The sequence below is a fragment of the Gadus morhua genome, chromosome 17, assembly GCF_902167405.1.
Source record: "Gadus morhua chromosome 17, gadMor3.0, whole genome shotgun sequence".
Lineage (NCBI taxonomy): Eukaryota > Metazoa > Chordata > Actinopteri > Gadiformes > Gadidae > Gadus > Gadus morhua.
The window spans coordinates 9,442,099-9,466,648 of NC_044064.1; the positions used below are offsets into that span (position 1 = coordinate 9,442,099).

The 24,550-nt window shown below is 45.2% G+C and overlaps 1 protein-coding gene across 1 annotated transcript in view; it reads right to left on the reverse strand.

The window, feature by feature from the left end:
- Positions 1-5,814: 5,814 nt before the first annotated feature.
- LOC115529937 (uncharacterized) overlaps positions 5,815-24,550 on the reverse strand; it is a 49,893-nt gene continuing 31,157 nt past the window's right edge. The window contains exons 3-5 of the mRNA XM_030339084.1: positions 7,165-7,250; positions 6,154-6,260; positions 5,815-5,943 (exon numbers count right to left, since the gene is read on the reverse strand). Of these exons, the coding sequence (XP_030194944.1) occupies positions 5,815-5,943; positions 6,154-6,260; positions 7,165-7,250 (322 nt within the window). The remainder of the gene's footprint in view (positions 5,944-6,153; positions 6,261-7,164; positions 7,251-24,550) is intronic.

A 24,550-nucleotide genomic window follows, 5' to 3' on the forward strand; every position in this document is an offset into this window, starting at 1 on the left:
GAGAAAGGGGGGATGAAGGAGACAGGAAGGACGAGGACGAGAGGGAGAGCGGCGAGAGAGTGGAGAAGAGGCTGCGTCGAGGGAGAGAGGGCGAGAGACAAGGAGTGGATGGATGGATGGAGAAAGACAGAGAGTGTGAATGGAAAGGGTGGGAGAGAGAGCTTGAGGGGATGGAACACTGATGAAGAGGCAGAGGTAGGGAGAGAAGGGGGGAGGAAGAGAGAAGGGGGGAGGAAGTGAGAAGAGGGGAGGAAGAGGCTAGGACAGAAGGAGGCATGAGAGCCATGGCAGATGGAAGAGGAGGGGAACAGGCTCTCGGGAACAATACGAAGAGAGAGAGAGAGAGGGAGAGAGAAACACAGAAGGAGAGTGAGAGAGAGACATAGAAGGAGATAGAGAGAGAAAGAGAGAGAGAGAGAGAGAGAGAGAGGGCAAACCAAGTTAACGCAACCAAGGCAACAAGCAGCATCTGTGATCAATAACTTGTATCCACAGACTCATATCTATCTGGATCCCAGAGAGAAACGCACACATTCCTCCTTTATGCACCGGCCTTCGCTCCCATCCTACAGGATATCTTGTTTAAACAGAATAAAACTGGAAAAACACACTTTTTTGGTCAGCCCTCGGTTGCTATATATCTCACACACATCTTCCTTTGTCCTTTTCCCTCCCTCCCGGCCTCTCCTCCGTGCGTGCCCAATGCGTGGGCGTGGGTTGGATAAATAAAGCTTTAATAAAGGATAAATAAAGGTGGTTAATGAGAAAGCTTAACCAGCCGGCCGTCATTGTGTGTGCGATATTACAAACGGGCTAAAACAGTCAACCGGCTGCCGGTCTCCGGCCAACGGCCCCAGACTCAATATGGCGGAAGACAAATAGCCACCAGGGTGAGGAAATAAAGAGAAAGAGGTGCGAGGATATTAAAGACACCAAGAAGAAGAGGAGGGAAAAAAACATAGCAAATGCCCTTTTCTCCAAAGTTTCATTTTCTCCTTGCCCCCCTTTATCAGCATGTTGCTTTTGTTTTATTTATCGCTCTCTCCCCGGCTGTTTGGTGTGTGTTTTATTCACTGTCACTCGTCCTCAGTCATTTTCCCCCTCTCTCTCTCTCACTGCGGGGCCTCGCTTGACCGCTAATAGTTATTTACCTTGTTGGAAAGGGCTTGGCTTTCTCACCAGAGAGACAGGGACACACACACGCGCCCTCACATAAACACACGCACACACGCCCTGACATAGACACACGCACGCATATACACCCTTACAAAGACACACACACACATACTCAGACACACACCCATACCCTCAGAAAGACACACACAGACAACCACACACCCTCTCACACACACACCCTCACATAGACACACACCCTCACATCGACGCACACATACACCCTCAGACACACACAGACACTCACAAACACGAAAAAAATCTATGGCTCATTTCGGTCCCCCCGTTGACTCTGGCTTTCTCTCTCCCTGGGCTTTAATGGAAGCAAAGGTTTGGGCAGCGGCCGAGAGACAGAGAGCGACACAGACATAAAGAGAGCGGGCGAGAGAGGGATGGGGGAAACAGAATTACATGTCAATATTTGTTCCCTGTGGCTGGCCCAGATAGAAACAGATGCATTACATTCTGTACGGGTCTCCCTGAACACGCCGCGGCCGCACAGCCAACCTTTTGTTTGGGGACCCCGGGACGATGCAGGTGGGGGGGTCACCTGGGTGGGGGAGAATGCCAGAGAGGGGGAGAGAGAGAGGGGGAGGAGAGAGAGGTGAGAAGAAGGGAGAGGGAGATGGATGGTGGTCGGGGTCGTGCAGGGAGAGGGGGGGGGGAGAGGGGGGGGGGGGGGGTTGGAGCGGGGCCCATGGGGAGGGGAAGGGGGGGGGGGGGAGAAATGGGGAGACATAATGAGGGGGAGAGAGAACGGAGATGGAGGGAGAGACAAAGGGAATGAAAAATAAAGATGTGGCTTAAGAGAGAGACAGAAAAACAAGAAGGTGAGGAAAGAAAGAGAAACTAATGAGAAAGAGAGACAGGTAGAGATTACAAGATACAACAAAAAAACGGAATGCAGGGGTGTACTGAGAGAGAGAGAGAGAGAGAGAGAGAGAGAGAGAGAGAGAGAGAGAGAGAGAGGACAAACAATGATGAGATGAGAATCGGACGAGTGGACATTTCCCATCGCAGGACTCTGGATCAACAAACAATGAATCAAATGATGGTCGGAGCCCGCTGTTGCTGCACCTCGCGTGATTCACGCTCTGTCAGACGTTTACATAGCAACCGCCGTTGCTACTGACGACAAACACAAACTCCCAGACCCCGTTGGACCCTCTCAACTTCCACTGTTACAACAGTAGAGAATAGAGATAACTTTGCGTTGTGAATTGTGCTTTCCCATCAGCGGTTTATAAAGCACATCTTGTCTTTCCCGTAACACACATGCTATGCTAGGGAACCAGATACAGACTGTAGCTGTTTATTAAGACATAATTTGCTTAGTAGTAGTTCAAAAGGTGATATTCCCATATACAATATATAATATATGATCCCAATTTGAGTTGATGTCCATGTTCATGTTTGACCATACTGTAGCACATTCAGCCACAATATATATCGACATCAGTCAGCCAATCAGGCAATCAGCCAATCAGAAGGCAGGGTTACATCAACCCCGACGCCTGACGCCTAGCGGCCTAGAGCTGTGTGTGTGTTTACATTGTGTACGTTGTGTACGTAGCCTCTCAGGTTGTCATGAGTGCACTTTGGAGCACCCCTTACAAATCAATGGGCCTCTAACCAGCGGAACAGCGGCCAGTCATTAGCCGACCGGATTAGCCACCGCCCGCGGTGAGGCTCGCTGGCCGACGCCAACGGCGGTGCTGACGAGGTCATCGAACGATGTCACGGCCAACGCTGGCGGGGGGCTGTTTGTGTGTGTGTGGCTGTGTGTGTGTGTGTCCCTCATTAAAAACACTTAATTGTCATTCTGATGCGAACATTAAATCAGGCCATTGAGCATTATGCATGACAGGTAGGCCGCATTGTGTTTTAATCACATTAATTATCACGTGAATTTAACTACTTCAATGTGGTTTTCTAAAGTCGACCCGCAATAATTTCTTTTTTTTACCACGAAACCATAATCAGTCAATCCATGAATCAATCAACCATTCAGGGGCCATGGAGAAATAAACAACCACCACAACAACGTGCCCCCTGGGGTCAGTTTTAATCAGGTTGCATGGAATCCAGACACAGTCTTCCTCCAACGACCAGCCTCGGTTCCTGCCACCTCTGAAAGACCCTTTGATTCTCCTGTTTGAGCAACGCAAATAGTTTTTTATTTGAGTATTATTTTTCTTTTGTTTGTGTTTCTTGTTACGACAGAACCTGAGGAAAAGGTTAATTATAGTTGTGGGCCAGAATAATGGAGGACTTCTCTGTTGCTCCGTTGAAATTGGAATTTAATATTTGGATGAGACTTTGAAACGAAAGGAGCCTGGGAGAAATGCATCCTAATTATACCGTGTATATCAAATTAGATCTACCCCCATCTAATTGCAAAGGCCATTATTTTATTATTTTCACATAATTTATTACAATTATTCATTATGTTTTTATGTTTACTTTTATTTTTTGTTAGTGTGTGATATTTACTTATAATTTATTATTAAACATGGATTATTTGGCCATCATCTGTATTTCAGCATTAATCACTGCAATTAATCACTGGAATTAATCAGGGCAATTCATGTGTGCAGTTTAAGAATTCAAACACCATCAAATTATTCTAATTCGGTAGGAACCAACGCCCCCAACACCTAGAGACCCATGTCAGGCTCCTGAAGACCCCGCCGGAGGAGAGGCCAGGCCCAGCTCTAGTGAGCCAGATGGGGCCAAAGCCGGGGCCCGTGTGACCCCAGACATGGAGGGCTGCTTCATTACTGTCGCCAGAAAGGTCTTTTTAAATAATGTAACCTTCAGCCAGCTCCGAGCACCCCTTATCGTTTCATTTTAAAACGCTCCTTTCAAAACACAAAGCCTCTAGGGCCCTCGTTTAAGTGAGGACAAAGAGCAGTAGTCTAAATCTGACCTTTAAAACACAAATGCCTGGTCGTTTTTTTTGTTTTTCCACTCTCCTGTTTGTTGAATGCCATTCTATTTTTTTTACCCTGGGATTCTCAGATTGACAGCGTAATAGTTTTCCCTTCGCTGTACTTCAGTGTTCTCATTTGACAGTTGGAATGTTTTTCCATCTTTAATTTATTTTTGTTCTTTCAACACATTGCGCAGGGGGAAAAACAAGACTTTTGCAGCTTTTAACCGGAGTTTAAACTGCAAATCCTCCTTAGTGTTGGTTCCCATGCCAAGAGGCTCGGTGAATTATTCCCAAAAAAACAAAAATATGACCCCTCTATTCCTAATTTATGTGGTTTCTGACAGGCAGCCATTTTTCCCAAGTTACGTAAACACGGATATGCGATGATCTCCTTGACTATTTTCAATAGCACCTTTATCTCGGTTGAGGTCTCAAAGGGCTTCACTGCCCCAATTTAGTGGACGACCCCCCCCGCGCCCTTACGCTGAGCCTTCCGAAGGCCGAGGGAAAACTCCCCAAATCCCAGTGGGAAAGTGGGAGAACCCTTTAGCGGACACGACAGAGGAAGAGGCTTCTTGCTCTCAGAGATGGGTGCAGTGCAGAAGCAACGTTTAAGTTAAAAAATTATAAAAATATGAAAAAATATTGACTTTGTATCTAATGCGGGAGCGACAAAGAGAAATTTAAAACATGCTTTCTGTGATAACCAAATGGCCATTATGACATGAGATAGGACTATTTGTGATTTTTGGGGACGATACATAGCATAGTCCTGCTTTGGATTAAAGATTTCTCTGCTGCTATCATTAAGAGCAGATAGGGATCTAAATCCTTTGCTTAAAAGTAGCTTGTGAACGTGTTTTTAAGGTTGCTCTTCAAAGTGACACTATCCACCAGGTAATGGACTGACCTGTTACTTTCCTTCCTGTGATGGAAACCCTTTTTCTTTTTCCATTTTTTCCCCCCATTTTATTTCAACCAAAAATAAGATTGCCCTTGAGAGACTTGCCTACTTGGCTCAAACCATGCAGCTGTATCATTTTCATCTCACAAATACAAGGATATGGATTATCCCGCCAATGAAAACCCATTTTGCTTTATTTATTTATTTTTGCTGTATCCTGTGAAAAAACTGTAAACAAAGTTGCTGTTTCTAACTTATTTGGAAAACGAAAACTTCTGTGCTAACTGAAATGGTCAAAGTCATGTTTATGCCCTCCAATTTTTTGCTAACCACTGTTTTTATCGAATTATTGCAGACGCTCAGTGAATTTTAAGTACACTCTTTATTTTCCAGATGTCCCTGAATGGATTTAAGTCTATTGAATCAGGCTCTGTGTTGTTGTTTTGTTTCTTTCCTGTCTGTAGGCTGGCCTGGTTAGAAAAAGCAGATAGTCCATAATATCCTATTTTGGATTAATAAACCACTTATTATCTAATTTCTCCATACCATTGCACACGGAACAGTGTCTAAGGATGCAATATAAGCATTTATCGTTTCTCTAAAAAACACACAATCCTTTCGCCAAGAGAGCTCCTAAATATAACTGAACCTTACAACGGATGTCTGGATGGATCTCCGGACATCTCGGAAAAAGCGGCATCACGACCATAAACGCACCCGGGTGTGGTCGTTGCCTACAAACACATCCTGGGGCAGCGACGGCCTCCTATTGGTCCTCCCCGGGAACCGCCCTGGGGCTCTTTCACCCAGTCACGCGGCTGGACTTCTTTGTTCTCAGCACGCCTCTGTAGCGGCCGCCGCCGCAGGACTTGAGCGCCGGCGTGGCTACGAAGCGCAGGTGTCGCGACCGCGGACACGTCACGCAAACAATCTGGGACAAACAAAGAGGGGAACCCGAAGCGGCCGGCCCCCATACGAAACGCATTGATTGGCAGAGTTATTAAGGGGAGCTCAGGTGCGGGGCGGTGTTTTGTGCTTAATGAATGGGCTCCACTGGGTGTCAGATGCCCATCAGGGTACAAAGCAGCGGGGGCGGTGGCGGTGGGGGCGGGGGCGGGGGGCCAGGACGGCCATCACTCACCACGCTACAGGGGGTGTCAGAGGTGAGCCGGGCCACCCCATCTGGTTTCCCTGCCCCGGTGATGATGGGGTGGACAGGGAGGTGGTGGAGGTCGGCCACGCCCACCGCTTAGGTTCCTACACGCATACACCGAGAGATTGAGTGGATATGCACACATGTAGACACGCAGGAGTTACATGTGTGAGCGGAATTATAAACGAGGACACACGCGTGCATACGCACACACACACACACACACACACACACACACACACACATACACATACACATACACATACACACACACACACACACATAGACACATACAAGGAACCTGACACAGGCACATGCCCACACACACACATGGAGCCACACAAACACTTTCACTCAAGGGTGAGTGGAGAGGTCAGGAGTGATCTGTCACACGATGCTCTGAGATTGTGACAGATGGATGCAAACGCTCACGCACACACACACACACACACACTCACATACACAAACACACACACGTAGACCGACACATAAATTGCACGCACTCGCATACAAACCCACACAGGGTGTCATATCCTCTGTAAAGCTGGCAGGGTCAGGACCTGGTGACCCGCGGTCTGGTCTGAGCAGGCATATGGGCCGGCCGTGACCTGGGGCTCCAAGACAGACAAAGACCCTCCTAGAGAGAGTCAGTCGGCCAACAGGAAGCAGCCATTATCCAACCTCAAGTCAAAACATCTCATTCCTAAAGGGATTTCAAGAGTTGAAAACCTGCATTGTGGTGAATCAGGAAGTCAAGAGTTAATTTGAGCGGGGTGTCGGACTCCCGGCCAAAAGGTTTCTGGGTTTGAACCCTAATGTTCGCAGTCTATTGGTAGGCACCTTTGAGCAACATGCCTTAACCCCGATGCGCCCAACCTGTATGTACAACCCGTGTAAAGAAACACAAAATAAAGCATTTTGGACTGAATATTTGTTTTCCTTTCTCCTTTGTTGTACGGCAGGAAGCGGATGAGGATGTCGCAGGAAGTGGAAGCTGACAGTTGGAGTGGCAGCCCGGCGTGGTGAGCGCGACAGTGGACGAATGAGTGCGGCTGGGGAGGCAGTCAGTACCGGAGTACCGCTGGCTACGGTGATCACAACCACATCAGACATGTTGCTGTGTTCCTGTTTACACCTCCACACTTGCTCCAACTGACTGGCTCGAAGCAACTGACTTGTTGATTTAGCTCAACCGCCTCCGGAATAGGGGGGGAAATTTGTGGCTTTAAGCAAACAGATTGGTTTATTATATTCAGAGCCGGAGACACGCATGCTTGCAAATGCGTGCACGTGTGTGTGTGTGTGTGTGTGTGTGTGTGTGTGTGTGTGTGTGTGTGTGTGTGGTGGTGTGTGTGTGTGTGTGTGGTCTATGTCTGCGCACACACACAGGCGCAGACAACAATGCCAACACACAATCAACCACACACACACAGTGATGACTTTTGGGTGCAAAGATGTCTGGTCCCTAACCAGTTGAACCAGTAAAACCAGTTGAACTGTAACTTCCGATCCGCTGTCACCCGAAGCAGCAGAAGCCAAAAAAATCTGCAAAACATAAAAAAACACTTTAGTTCAATTACAACCATGACAGCAGAATTGTTGAATAGATAAAACACATTTTATACAAACCAGGAAAACCTTGACAGTTACTACTTGTAATTTTTGTACTGTCACTACGATAATATTAAGTCATTTAGCAGCGGCTTTACCCAAAGTGCCCTGACAGTGAATTAATTCAGATGTATTCAGGAGCAGGTAGGGGTTAGTGTTTGGCACTCAAGTATGCTGCAGGAATCCGGCATCAAACCTGGTATCTTTCAGCGGGCGATCGAACGCATGAAATGAGGATTCAGGTATTAAATAATTTGTGCTCAGGCTGTTGGTTAAACATTTCACCGTATGCAGAGGATAAAGAATCAACTGTAAAGTTATGCATTAGTCCAAATGTAATGCGGTGCTTTATGCTTAAACTCTGCTCTCCATCGCAGCGCTCTGGTGTTAGTTGCTATGGTCCACCGCTGGTCAGAGTGTTTCTGAGAACCAGCCCTGTCTGTTTCCCGCGCTCCATAGTCGATGCATTGATTGGTGCGATCGCACAAACAACAGCCAAAGCTTTTCCCGGATCTGTCCACTTCTCATCTATGGATATAGAAGCCGGGAATCTATCAGTTATAACTCCCTCTCCGCCCTCTCTCGCCCTCTCTCGCTCTCTCTTTCTCTGGCTCCCCATCTCAACATAGAGTTTAACCCGCCCATTACGACACAAGATCACACAAAACACACACACACCACACACACTTGACTGGTTATATCATCAGTCAGATCTACCCCCACAACCCCCGTTTAGTCAGAAGGTTGTATGAAACACACACACACACACACACACCACACACACACACACACACACACACACACACACACACACACACACACACACACACACACACACACACACACACACACACACACACACACACACACACATGCGCGCACACACACACACACACACACCACACACACACACACACACACACACACACACACACACACACACACACACACACACACACACACGACAGGTAATATCATCATTTATCTCTGGCAGCTGGTTATTTCCTCGTCCTCCTGGACATCTGAAGTGTGTGTGTATGTGAGTATGTTTTTGTGTGTGTGTGTGTTTGTGTTTGCGTGCTACATTTGTGCAATCTTGTGTTTAATGGTGGGGTAAACTCAGGGATGATGAAGTTAAAATGGCATATAGAGAGGTGTGCGTGGGTGTGAGCGTAAGTGTGTGCTTGTGTGTGTTAGTGTGTGCTTGTGTACACCGTGCATGGCCACTTCATCCAGCCCTACATCTAATGGGGATGGACACCTACTGATGATGGTGAGGGACACATGCTAACAAAAACGTCCACTCAAGCTAACACTGATTGGCACAGAGAAGCCACAACTCTCTGTCTGCCTCTGTGTTAAACACACACACACACACACACACACACACACACACACACACACACACACACACACACACACACACACACACACACACACACACACACACACACACGTGCACACACACACATGTGCACACAAACAGACACACACACAAAAGAAACATACACACACACACAACAGAAACATACACACGCACACACACACCACACACACACACACACACACACACACCCACACACACACACACACACACACATACACACACACACACACACACACACACACACACACACCACACACACACACACACACACACACGCGCGCGCACACCTTGTCAGCCTATAACAGCTCTCTTCACTCCTGCCACGATCAGATGGTCTGCTGGCTCCGGGGCTGAATGTTGCTTATACTTACTATTCTATTCTATTTTTCTCTAGCCCTTTTTCCTCCACCTACCTTTTCTCTGGATGCTTGTAATATAGGTACATTGTGTGTGCACAATAAGCACTCCTCACACAAACACCCATACTCTCACACACACACACACACACACGCACGCACACAGCGCATATTGTTGTTATCACAATACGCTGTCAAAAAAGATATTGGTCTTTTAGATGGAGTAAAAGTGATATGTTTGCTAACATATTCATTATACGCACATATTTTCTATCCTTGTTCCATACGCCATTGCATAAGGGTTTTGTCAGGACAGAGCTGTGACAGGTTTGCCTTCTTTTCCTGTTGTTTGCGTTTATGATAAAATATGATTTCAATTAGAAAAATACAGACGGTTTTCCCAGAATCGATTGCCTTGTGTGTAACTCTCTCCTCTCTCTCTCTCTCTCTCCTCTCTCTCTCTCTGTCTCTGTCTCTGTCTGTCTCTGCCTCTCTCTCTCTCTCTCTCTCTCTCTCTCTCTCTCTCTCTCTCTCTCTCCTTCTGTGTGTTTGTGTGTGGGTGTGTGTGTGTGTGTGTGTGTGTGTGTGTGTGTTGTGTGTGTGTGTGTGTGTGTGTGTGTGTGTGTGTGTGTGTGTCACTGCCGTTCACCATAGAGCAGTAATCAGTGTTAATGACAGGTGTTTCTTAATTAGCCCACGCTAAACAATTAGCACGACAGAAAGACACACATTTCCATGCAAATAACATGCCATGAAGATTAAACACTGCAGAAATATCCATGAATGCATTTGCCTTTAATGAGGACCTCCTGGTAATATGTATGTGCCCTTTGTAATGACCTGTGTGGTGTGTGTGTTGTGTGTGTGTGTGTGTGTGTGTGTGTGTGTGGTGTGTGTGTGTGTGTGTGTGTGTGTGTGTGTGTGTGTGTGTGTGAGAAAGAGAGAGGAAGAGAGAGGGAGAGAGAGCATGTATGTATTTTTCCCTCCCGCTTGTTTTTCTAGTCTCTCATTAAAAGCTTTTGAAATGGTTATTTCAGTAATGGACAGTCTGACAGTAGCGCCATAGAAGCAATCAAATGAATGTTCAATAGACAGACCGGCCTGGGCCAATAGACAAACATAAAAGCACAGAATAGCCTTTTCCTCTCCTATGTTTCTCATTTCTTTCTTTGAGTGCATGATCTTTCGGTCTCTCTGTCTTTGTTCTGTCGCATCCTTCATCGGCTCTCCTTCTTTTCCTTCTTTTCTTTCCTTCTTCTCCTCTCTCTCTCTCTCTCTCTCTCTCTCTCTCTCTCTCTCTCTCTCTCTCTCTCTCTCTCTCTCTCTCTCTCTCTCTCTCTCTCTCGTGCGCATGCGTGAGCATTTGTTGAGGTTGTGGGGAGTGTGTCGGAGGGCAACTGGTTTCTTTCTATCTAAGGTTTGGTTTTTAACATTCTTGTTTTTCACTTTTTATTTTGTAATATTGTCACAAGCACGTTTGATCACTGTTTCGAAGTTTTAAAAAAATACGGCGGCAGCCAGCGATACGCTGGTTGTTGGTTGTGCCAAAATATGAAACACGGGTTGATAAATCTCTTACACCGGCATGGCGTTAAGGTGCCGCTCTGCGTGGAGCTTTCGGTGGTGGAGTGTCTTAATATTAAGGCATTGTCCAGAACGAATGGCGCTTTATGTTTCTAGACTCCATAGATAAAGTTAACACGCTTGTCGGACGAGGCATCGTTTTGAGAAACACGCAAACTACTGTTCTTCCGCTTAATAATCCCTTAAAAAAAAAAAGTTTCAGAAGTTTATTCTGTCTAATTTGCCTCCCTTTATAAGCGATGACACTTTATGAAGGGAACTGTCCCGTCATGGGCAGCTTTTGAAAGATGATGTCATCGGGTTGTAAATCGCCTAAACTAAAACACGCAGTATCCTTCAGGAGACACGGATTTAAAGGCAGGAATTGAATTTGGCGATGAGGTTTAAAAATTTATGGTTTTGATTACACGATTTATGCGACTACAGAAGCAATGACCACATCCGAAGCAATGAAATGCTTCGGATGTGGTCAGGCTTGTCACGCTGTGCGCAGCTGTCCGGATAAACTAACTGGGCCGGGGCGGTGGGGCCGGTGGGGCTGGTGGCGCCGGAGCTGGTGGCGCAACGGGCTCTGCCTGAAGCGGTCGGGGGGTAACGGGATGAAAGTAGTCGTTGGAAATCTGGAAACGGAGCAGCAGGCTGAGGTGGCAGAGACAGATAGCAGTAATGCACCCATTCGTTATGAAATCGTGACTATTTCAACATTTTTTGATCCAAAGTCAATTCAAGAGCCTCAAAGTATTACAGAAGCAAGTCATGTGGACATGACAGGGGATTTGTGTAATGAGGATCAAATAATGGTACAGGAGGATGGTACGTTTTTTAAATTCCACCTGCCACGAGAAAGCAAAAAAAAGATAATAGGAAAGGGAAAATTACTTCTGGACCTTCAAAAAAACGGACAATTGAAGATGACACAGCAGGGTCAACATCAGATAGTGAGAGGGATTTCTCTGACTCGTCTCTTCCAGAAAGACTACTTCCAGATGGGCAGGGGAGACAGGGTTATAGTCTGGATCAAGTAAGAACGTTTTTGGAAAAAACTAAAGGCAAAAGAGACGTTGCTGTTGAAGATTATTTTCCTAATCGTTTGCTGTTAATTGGGACTGTGAAGAAATGTATTAAACAGAGGGGCGGTGACGGTCATTTAGAGACAGTAGAGGTATATTGGCTGGGGAAACTGGTGCGAAAGCCGCAAAAAAAATGATGTAAATAAATATGTAAATAATAATCTGTTCGGAAGCAAGGGACGCAAAGAAAAGGAATTCGTTTATGAAGTCCTGAAAACCAAACAAAATTGCCAGTGCTTTTACCCAAGAAACACACAGTAGCAAGGGTATTGAGGTCGAATGGCAAAGAGACTGGGGTGGTCAGTTGGTTTTTAGGCATTTGAGTTCAGCATCTGGGGGAGTTACAATACTTTATTCGGGGTAATTTTTACCAATTTCTTTTGATTATGAGGAAGTTGTTGACTCCTAAAAGTCACTGCAAAATATGAAAAAAACACGATAGTGTTTTTAAATATTTACTCACCAGTTTTGCCGAGGGATAGATTTGTGTTTTTAGATGAATTATCAAGCACCTTAGGAAGTCCTGCAACTCAACCGATTTTTTAATACCGGTAATAGGCGGTGATTTTAACTGCCCCATTAGAGATTTGGATAGGAATCACATTGAACCTATCTACAGTCAAGGGGAATTTTAAAGCGTATTGTTGAGAGCTATGATCTGGAGGATATTTGGCACCCTAAACCCAGTACTGAAAGAGAATAGTCCTGGTCTCACTGCAGAGACAATTATTTATCACTAGCGAGGCCCGACCGATTTTATTGTTATGGACATCACATCCCGTTTTTTTAAATCATGTCTTATGTTACCAGTGGGTTTTTCAGATCACTTTATGGTAATTGGCACTGTTTTTATTAATGGGGTCTAACCTAAAAGCGCATACTGGCATTTTAATACATTGCGGAGATGGATGCTCCCTCAAGATTTTTTTTAATTTAGAGATAAATAATCTCATTCACTGTCTTAGATCTGCGGATGGATGCGAACTCAAAGCATCCTCTCCTCTCAATATCAGGAGAAGAGCTGCAGAGTTCTTCTCTCAATTATATACCTGTGAATACAGTGACAACCCAGATGGTCTAACCCTTTTTCTCAGTAACCTACCTCAAATAACTGATCAAAAAAGAGCTGAAATGGGACAACCTATTACAATGCAGGAGCTAACAGTTGCACAAGAAGGCATGAAAAATGGCCGAGCACCAGATGGCATTCCAGTGTGTTTTCAAAGTTTTGCAAAGCCTTTTGGTCCTTTCTAGGGGAAGACCTTCTGGCTGTTTTAAATGACAGTATGAAGAAAGGCTGTCTTCCTTGCAGGAGACCTGTCCCGACTCTTCTACCTAAGAAAGGGGACCTCTGTGAGGTTAAAAACTGGAGGCCAGTAAGTCTATTGTGTACTGACTATAAGATTACCTTGAAAGCATTGGCAAACCGTCTGAGAGACGTTATGGATCAGGTTGTGCACATAGACCAGTCCTATTGTATCCCTGGCAGATCAATTAGAGATAACATTGCGTTAATTCAAGACTATTTCCACATCTCAAACTCATTGGATCTCCAGCTTGGTTTTATTTCATTGGACCAAGAGAAGGCATTTGACTGCGTGGAGCACTAATACCTTTGGAAAGTCTTAGAGGCTTTTGGTTTCTCCCCTGGTTTCATTGCTATGATCAGGGTGCTCGATAGTGAAGTTGAAAGTGCACTGAGAGTCAACGGTGGGTTAAGCGCTCCTTTTAGCATTGGCAGGGGTATTCGACAGGGTTGTAGTGTCTCGGGTATGCTTTACTCAATTTACTGCGTAGGCTTAGCAAAAAGCTCAGGGGGGTCAGGTTAGCTGATGGTATATGCTCAATATTTTCTCTCTGCATATGCAGATGATTTTTTTTGTAGCTATTAGGGAGGATAGTGATGTTCAAACATTGACACATATTGTGGAGCTTTATGGGAAAATCCCTTCCTCAAAATTAAATTGGGCTAAGAGTAATGCGTTAATTGTAGAAAAATGGCCAAAGAGAAAGGACCGAAACTACCTGAATGGCTTTCATGGGCCACAAATGGCATCAAGTACTAGGATTTCAATTGGGGGATGAGTCAATGGTCATAAAGAACTGGGAAGGAGTGGTGGAAAGAATGCAAGGCACTTTTAAGAAATGGAGATGGGTCTTACCCCGTCTGTCGTTTAGGGGGCACACCATTATTGCGAACAATCTTGTGGCACCTGTATTATGGCATCGACTTAGCGTTTTAGACCCCCCAGCCGGTCTTTCAGCAAGGATTGAGGGCATTATTCTAGATTTATTTTGGGATAAGTTGCACTGGATACCACAAGAGGTTTTATATTTATCTAAAGAAGAGGGAGGGCATGGTTTAGTTCACCTTGAAAGTAGGAATGGAGCTTTTTGACTGGAGTTTTTAAAAAGTCCTTCTTTATGGACCACCAGACTTACCATGGAGGCCAGTTGCAGAATTGATTTTAGGTCGAGTTGGGAATTTGAACTTTGGTAGGGAATTATGTACCCTTGACTCATCTTTTTTCAATCTTAAATGTTTGCCACTTTTCTATATGAGTGTTTTTAAAATATGGAATATGATGGATATAACTGTTTTGGACTCTAATCCATCACTTCACTGGCTTCTAAGGGAGACATCCAGGTTGCTGGAGATTCCCAGGCAACCTGGATCTCTGATCCGATGTGGTGTGGTGATAGTGAAAACATTTGTACAACTGACTGGTGGGAATATAGCTGACACAATGGCACTGGCTGCCAAACTGGAGATCCCCTCGATTCGCATTGCGGAACAACTTCTTGCAAGCTTTAGGATTACTGTATCAGAAGAGGAACATAAACTACTTAAAGACTGGTGTCATGGACTGAAGATACCAGATCAAAATTACAATTTTGATCTTCATTGGCGAGTACTACATGGGATAATTGCAGTGAATGCTTTCTTATCTATTTTAAACCCTGCCGTTTTCATATACATGCCCATTTTGTTCATGTAGAGAGACAATTTTTAACTGTTTTTTATATTGTTGCAGATTGAAACCATTATTTACTCTGCTTATTGTTTTGTTAAATTTCTTCTGAGAGAATTTTAGCGAGCAGTTTATAATTTTTTGTTTTTCATATGGCAAGATAAAAAGAAAAAATGGAGATTGATACATTTTTTGTTCGGGCAAGAGAATTTTTAATTATATTTAATTATGAACAGATGAAATATTTGGATTATTTTAATAACATTTGGGATGTTGAGGATGTTTTGTTTTCTTTCGTTGGTGGTGAGATACATTTTATACATGGTATATGATAATATATATGTATTGGAAAAGCTTATTTAGCTTTAAAAGAAGACCAATGTAAATTTAGAAATGTTACAATAAAGTTATGTTAAAAATCAATCTCTCTCTCTCTCTCTCTCCTCTCGCTCTCTCTCTCTCTCGAAGGACAGCATCTTAAACGGGTCTACAAACACAAAAAAAACCAACAGCTGAAAAGACAAACAGACAGAGGTAGAGCAGCATCTCCACAGCTCATCTCAAGGAACGACGGGCCCACCGTTGGCTTTGACAATTATCGAACATTTGTTGCGTTTCTGTCATAAAAGACAAGTGTCCAAGTCTGTAGCAGTCCATCTGCCAGCACAGAGATACTCAGCTCAACAGATATTGTTGCTGTCTTTGCCGGGCATCACAGAGCCGTTGCTCTTGAGGAACATGCTTCTTGGTGCTTTCAGCCATGAGTGGGAGCCACTCGACTATTTAAATAGCACCATATTATTTTCATTACTATAATGTCTGTCTGGTAGAGCACAGACACTTCAACGGCCACCTTTCTCATCTTTTTCCTTAAAAGCTTTCTGTGTCCGCTGACCACTCGAGTGCTGCGGCCATTTTTGTTTCCTTAACCTCTTTCTCAGACTGCACAATGTTTTTTTATTTTTCATGAAATATTATTTAAATATCCTACTGCAAAACCGCAACATTCAAAACACCACAGGACGACAAAAACATTATATGTTTTTTTCCATGTAGCATATTAATAAAACATGAATTTTGTATCAAACATGGGACAAGGGAAATGCCTTGCAGCAATTTTGCAAACAAATGTTAATAAGCTGGCAACTTTAAAGCTTTTCCATAACGTGGCAACAAAATTTGTTCAATAAAACGAAGACAGTATTAGTTACTACTTTGCAGATTGAGATTACCAATACAAAATATAATCAATGAATAATTGTGAATATTATTTCAATAAACCTATATTGTTCCCGAGTAGGAAACAAGCAATCCAACGGTTGCTTGTAAAATATAAAATATATATAAATGGATTGAATCATCTCCACCGTTACTAGCTGCAACATAAACTAGATGAACACATTAATGCATAAATGTTTAATCCAATCATATAATATTTATTCATCTGAAATTGGGCCATTCTGCATTACCGATTATTTTACTTTGGTACTTTTCAGTATATTTTGAAGCTAATTGATTGCTTACTTTTTCTTGAAGCCAATTTATTTTAGAGGCCTTTTTTGCCATACTTGTTGAACCATTATCTTTCCCACCCCGACAGTGAACAATAATCAAACACCCAGATCAAAATGATCAACATTTCGGTATCTGTTTAAATAAGCCGGTCATAACAGACAATGTGCCAATCCTTTCATCCACCCCCAAATGAAATGATCAGATGGCCTCAAAAATGTCTGCAAGAATAAAGCGGCGATAACAATTGGTAAGAAAAAAAGGGAAAGAGCGCTGGGTCCCATTTGCCAGATGAAAGGAGTTGAAAGGGTCATTGTTATGTGTTGATGGGTGCGAGCCAGCGGGTCGCAGCTCCGACTCCTCCAAAGGCAATTTCAAAGTCAAAGTCCCCGCCCAGGATCGACCTGAAAATTGTGTTTGGACAATGGGAACCCATTGTCACCCATTACCTTTCAGTAGGAGGGGCGCCCGAGCAGGTGTCATCTGGGCTCAAACGCTGACCAGTGTACAGAATCTCACCTGACAACCGCTCTGATGGGAGGTGCTCCACTCACAAGCTCACCCAGGTGAGCCAATTCAAATATCCATTCCATCAGCCGCCGGCCCCCAAACGGGAGGAAATGGATGAGAGAGTGTTTGATAAAGTCCTTGATGATGTGAAGAGGGACACTATTTGCAGTGCAATACAATTTTCAACCTGCCTCCACTGGAGGCTATCCATTATAAGATCATCCTTTGAATTTAGCCTGTTAAGAGGTTGAATCTCAAACTGTTCCTTTCATTTTTTTTTCAGTCTTAGAACTCAATTTTGGCCTTTTTCAGTCTGGCCTCTCCAGAACCGCCCATCTCTCACTCTCTCTACCTCTCTCTATCTCTCGCTTCTCCGAAGTAATTGCGTTGATGGTGAACATTGCTGCTAATTAATTATGCAGCTCCTGAAATTTGAGGTGAGAACGGTGAACGAGTGGTGGACCTGGTACCAAAAGAAAAGGAATTTTAAATCAGAGAGAAGAGGTGAGAGAGAGCGAGCGAGAGAGAGAGTGAGAGACAGAGATAGGGAGAGGAAAAAAGCGAGAGAGAGTAGAGGTAGAGAAATGAAAGCCAGATGGGAAGATTGGTAGACCAGAGGAGGAGAACAGAGGAAGCAGGGGAGAGAGAGCGAAACAGTACAAGGAAGATTATAAGAGGAGTACACAGAGGAGAGAGGGTCAGGGGTGGCCTTCGCCTTGACAGAGCCGTCGGAGGACATGACGACGCGCTCCCTGGCTTGGAGAGGACGATCAGAGGAGGAGCGTCGAGGGCGGTTTGATTGCACTCAAGCGGGGTTCAGACAGAGAAGGGAAACACGAGTTAAGACGGAGCCGGTTCTCCACACGTCCTTGTCATCCTCCGCGGCCTGGGTTCTTGAGGCTGATGTGAAGCGAGCCGACGCGACCCAAAGCGGTCCTAATGAGCTCTAATGTCGGACGAGGGGCCCTGTGGATGCACCGGATCACACAGGGACTTGAAAGGCAGTCGGGGGGGATATAATTGGTGGTTAAGCTGAACAAATGATTATCAATGCAACATTTTAATGGAACTAATGGAAGGGCTTTTCTAGGTTCAGACGACACCAGACTCCCTTATTATTATTATTATTATTATAATTATTACAATTATAATTATTATTATTAATATTATTATATCCATATTATATTCCATCTGCTTCCTCACCTTGCAAAAAGAAACGTACACTGCGAGGAATAAACAGCGTTCATGCAACACCTTTATGAGGTGTTGCAAAGTGCTATGACGGGGAAAACGTGCAAAGGTACCGGACAGGAAATATATAATCATAAAAAAATTAACGATTAAAAATAAATAAAAGTCCTCCCATCTGTTGCGCTTCACCTGTTTCCTACACCCCCCCCCCCCCCCTACCACCACTCCCTCCTCCTCCCCCCCCTGACAATGTCTCCTCCATCTCTGCCACCCTCTCCAACTGGAGTGTGGGCTTTGGCTAATTAAAAAGCCTTAATCAGGATTCATAATGAGGTGTAATCAGAGGGGCTCGTGCATCGTATTTCTCCTCCCCCCCCTCCCCCCCTCAACTCCCCGTCTTTCAGCCCCCCCCCCCCCCGACTGCTGGCACCCGGGGCCAGTGGTGGCTTATGAAATAATTTAGGCCGCCCTTTATACGTCCACGTCGCTGAGAGAGATGAGAGGGAACGGAGGAGAGGAAGGAGAGGGAGGAGAGAGAGAGGAGGGAGACAGGGGAGAGGGAGAAGTGGAGGAGAGAGGAGAGAGGCGTCTGTGCTTGAAAGCCACAGAGCAACGTGATTGGGACTCTGAGGTTGTTGATACCCCCCCACCCCCACACACACCGACACACACCGACACACACACACACATACACTCCCATCATCCACCCGTCGCCTCCCCCTCCAACTCCCTCCTCCCACTGTTGCAGTCTGTCACCCCTAAGCACTCTCTTTCTCTCATTCATTCTTCGGTTTGTTCTTTGTCTTTTTTGTTCTGTCTTTCAGTATTTCTATATTTCCTTAGTCTCTTTTTCGCTCCGTCCTGGGCTCTCTGTGTGTGTGTGTGTGTCTCTCTCTCTCTCTCTCTCTCTCTCTCTCATCTCTCTCTCTCCTCTCTCTCTCTCCCCTCTCTCTCTCTCTCTCTCTCTCTCTCTCTCTCTCTCTCTCTCTCTCTCTTCTCTCTCTCTCTCTCTCTCTCTCTTCCCCCCCCCCCCCCCCCAATTTGGGCATATTCAGGCAAACCCACACTGTTAACTTTGTTATTCTATCACTCACAATCATGCACACTTACACATACCAGTGTGTATGCATCGATATTTATCATAAACATGCTCTCTACCTCCGCCCCTACAGGCCAGCGGTCTAATAAGCCAGACAGCCATCCCCCACACACACACACACACACACACACACACACACACACACACACACACACACACACCACACACACACACACACACACACACACACACACACACACACACACACACACACACACACAAAACCTCACACACAAAACTCACACGCAGACACACACACACACATCCCCCGGCTTCATTACATCCCGGGCCTCTGAGCCCTAACCCACAGCTCACAGAACTACCCCCCCCACACACACACACACACACACACACACACACACGACCACACACACACACACACACACACACACACACTACACACACACACCTTCCCCGCCTTCTGTCCACCTGAGTACCGCCACAACCACGTCCGTCCGTTGGGAAAGTGCCAAACAAAACACCGGCCAGCTTACTGGAATGGATAATTACAGCTGTCGGTTGCATTAAGAAGACATACCTACTACAGCCGCTCGCTGATTGGTAAGAGTATGTCTGTGTCTTTCTCTCTCTCTCTCTCTCTCTCTCTCCATCTCTGTACTCTCTCTCTCTCTCTCTCTCCTCTCTCTCTCTCTCTCTCTCTCTCTATCTCTCTCTCTCTGACTCTCTCTGGACTCTCACGCAAATCAGATTTAAAAGTAAAAAAAAAAGCTTTATTTGGCATGACAAACAAACATTAACATGCCAAAGCAGGTGAAAAACTTGGAGGGAAAAATAGAAAACGTTAAATACAGAATATATATACAAAATATTTTGAATATTTAAATACAGAGTAATAAAAAGTCAATGTGGAATACTTAAGAGTCCAGCATCTCCTACAAACTCCTTAAAGATTTTCTGTACATATGGGCATAGTGCAATCAATGGTAACAGACAAAAAAGTCTCTTCTCTCTCTCTCTCTCTCTCTCTCTCTCTCTCTCTCTCCATGTGGCGTACAGCATGCTATTGATCTATAGCAGATAGAGCATGAGCTTTCTATAGCAGCTATAGCACCTTGAGCCTGCTAGCTTACAATAGCAGAAGTAGCTAGGGGACCTGCTCTACTGTGCTAATGTGCCGAGCTGTTCTAAAGCTTTCAGATGGTAAACTGGTCAGAACAGAAAATCGTCTGCTTTATTAATCACAAAGAAAAACCAAATAGGAGGAAAAGATAAACTGTACAAATAGCTCAGAGCCGTCTGTTTGACTAATATAGAAGAAAATTGCGCTTGCAGTGAATACAGGGGTAAGACAAAGCATCAAAGACAACTCATTAAGGAGCAAGTACTGAATTGAACAGTGGATACAGAGACAAGTCATCAGGTTGCAGATGGGCTTAAACAGTGGCTACAGAGACAAGGAGCAGGTATGGGTTGAACAGTGGCTGCAGAGACAGATGTACACTGTGTCTGCATCCCGTTATTGGAATCTTCTGCGTGTAGGGGTACGGCTTGGACAATGAATACAGTGACAGGTCATTAAGGAGCAGGTAGGGTTAGACAATGAATACAGTTACAGGTCCAGTAAGGAGGAGGTAGGGGTTAGACAGTGAATACAGTGATAGGACAATAGGAGCAGGTAGGGGATCAAACAGAGTCCAAAGAAATTTGGTACGTTCAAGGAAGGAGATCGAACCAAGAACCCGTTCAAATTCGGGGCCGAGACCATACCTCCCTTCCGGCTCCGGGGCCGTGTCCCGTGCTGTTGATAGACACAGAAACGTGACTTCACCTGACTTCCTCATTAATTACATCGCATCTTGTGATTGGACGACTTAATGACATGCGGTGCGGCGTTGGTACATAGCCACAGTCTGCGGGCTGACAGCCGTTTGAAGGTGTGAACACTTATTATCTTAGCCGTCCTGGAGAGGGGGAGGTCACGGCGTGACTCATTAACGTTTAATACGGCGAGGCTGTCACACATTGTGATTAGGGGATTCAAACGAGTTGAATTAATTTAGCTACTATGTTCCTTGTCAACGTGTGCTTTTGCTACAAGAAAGGACATCTGGGACAGGGCGGGGGGAAGGACGAAGATGTAGGGAGGGAACGTGTGGAGGCTATCGACAAAGGAACAATGAGGATCTCTGAAACTATGTAGGTGTATGGTGTTTGTTGTGTTTGACCAGGTGACATCACATGGAGAGGAGAGGAGGAACCGGCTGTTTAAAATCCCCACCCTGGAGTGGTCCTTAGTTCTCTCTTTCTCTCTCTGCGTCTCTCTCTCTCTGTCTCTGTCTCTGTCTCTGTCTCTGTCCTCTGTCTCTGTCTCTGTCTCTCTCTCTCTTTCTCTCTCTCTCTGTCCCTCTCTTTGCCTTGATCTGCCTCTCTCTTTGGCTCTATGTCTATCGGTCTGAATATCTCTCTGTCCTCTATTGGCCTCTGTATCTGTTTTGGCTGTCCGTCTGTCTGTCCGTCCGTCCGGCTGTCTGTCTGTCCGTCCGTCCGTCCGCCCGTCCGTCCGTCCGTCAGTCCGTCCGTTCGTCCGTCCGTCCCGTCTGCTGTGTTTTAGTCCCTCCTGGCACTGTGGCGTCCGGCCCCCCTGTGTGTGTCATCCGTCCAGCATTACTCATCCTGCTGCTGGCCTGGGCCTCAGCACAGTCTCACTCTTCTCCTCTGTCTTCCCCTCTTTCTGTCTCTTATCTCTCACTGTCCATTCTTACTCTTGATCTGCTGCAACAGTTTTTTCCTCCCTCAATCACGCTCTGATTTCTTATGCTCCCACTCCCTCTCTTTTTCTAATTAATAATCCCCTTATCTCTTTTGTTTGCGATTTCTTCTCCCTCTATTCTTCCCTCTTTATTCTATCACTATCCCTTTAACTTGATTCTATTTAATGGGCTCACGGATTTTTCCCTTTCCTTTCTATTCCTCCGTCACTTTCGCTCCCTCTCTGTCTTTCTGTCTCTCACTCTCTCGCTTGTTTTGTCCTACAGCCATCTCTTTCTACTCTACTTTGTTCCTATTGTTATCCTCATCCCTCTCTCCCTCTCCTCCCTCTCTCCCCCTCCGTCTCTCTTTCCGGTCGGTCTCTCTCTGGTGTGTATTGACTCAAATCTGCTTTCCTCCTCCAGCCCTCGAGCTTCTTGTTGTCATCGACCGTTAGCATTAGGCGGGGGAATCACAAAAGACTGACAACGAACCGACACTTAATAATCGGAACAACATAGCCGCTGTTGGTTTATGCAGATGAATAGTGTGTCTGTGTGTCCCTCCTTTATTGGAAACTTCAGAGTGTTCTGTTCTTCCCTCCATTTGGCCCTCTCCTCACCTCCTCTTTGATCCCTCACGCGTTCCCTCTGCCGGCTAGCCCTGGAGCTGTGGTGTAACCTGTTTATCTATTGAGTCCACACACACACGCACACACACACACACACACACACACACACACCACACACACACACACACACACACACACACACACACACATAAACACACGCGCACATAAACACACACACGCACACACAGACTCACACACAGACTCACACACACACGCACACACAGACTCACACACACACGCACACACAGACTCACACACACACGCAACACCACACACACACATACACAACTCACAAGCGCACATGCAAATGCATGCACATGCACACACATACACATTATTACACACACCATTATTTCCAACCTTCAATCCATCCTTTTAAACACACACAGATGACAAAATGCCCACCTGCCCTGGAGCCATCACCCCGTCAATCAAACTGTCCCTACACACACACAAACAAACACACACACATTCCGACCCCCCTGCAACACACCACACACACATACACACACACACGTGCACTCATGCACACAAACATGTGAAACACACACGTGCACATTCAAACCCACTTTTGCAATTTGTTCACTGGGCAAGGTGCATCCCTTTGAAATAAGGGCTTTGGCGCAGACTGTATACGTTCTCTATAAATACCAACGGTAGCAAATGAGTACATTGAAGACGTGGTTTCTGGCAGTTGCAACTGTGAGCAATTTCAGGAACTGGCTGTTTCCTTTGTGGAAGTCAATCTGTGAGTCCATCAGCAGTCTCATAGCACCTTGAAAATGCTCATGTTTAATGACTATCCAAAGCAATATCCAAATTCAGTGCAGTGCCAGTCTGTATTAATTGTACGTGCTGCTGTGTGTGCAGGCAACTAGTTCTGATGAAAAAACATGCCCTTACATGGCAGACAATAAGCATGGAGGCAAAAGTAAAGTAAGTAAAGGGAAATGTCAATGCAGTATTTCAAGGTTGACCTCCTGGGGGAGAAAGTCAACAATGAGAAGTTTTTCACCTAAATTTAAAATATTTCAGCAACAAAATATTATTGTCAGCAAACTATGGAGAGGCAAAAAATGGTTTTATTATTCCCAAGCAGCCCTTCATTGCCTGCAACTTGTGTTCTGAGTTATGTACAGACGTTATGCTGTTTTAAATTCTCTCTCTCTCTCTCTCTCTCTCTCTCTCTCTCTCTCTCTCTCCTCTCTCTCTCTCTCTCTCTCTCTCTCTCTCCTCTCTCTCTCTCTCTCTCTCTCTCTCTCCTCTCTCTCTCTCTCTCTCTCTCTCTCTCTCTCTCTCCTTTCTCTCTCTCTCTCTCTCTCTCTCTCTCTCTCTCTCTCTCTCTCTCTCTCTCTCTCTCTCTCTCTCTCTCTCTCTCTCTCTCTCTCTCTCTCTCTGCCAGATCCTGAATAAACATATCTGCCATGTATTACTCTGACCTGAACCCGAGAGGAATGTTTACCCTCACTCAAATGTAATGTTCGATTCAATTCACAGTGAAATGTCCATCCGTTTCTGAACAGAGCACGTTGATAAACTCTGCCGATGATATAGACATAGACAATGAAAATAAACACATTTTTCAAGTAATAGCTCTTGTTTATAGAGATGTCTCCGGGAACACCTCCAGCATGTCAGAACACTCCCATACTTTAGAAGATGGCCCTTTCGTCAGGGAATTTCCCGCCACTTTTCAAGCGGTGCTTGAAGTGAACTCATGGACTAACTTCTCGACAATCCTTAGTTTGGCCAA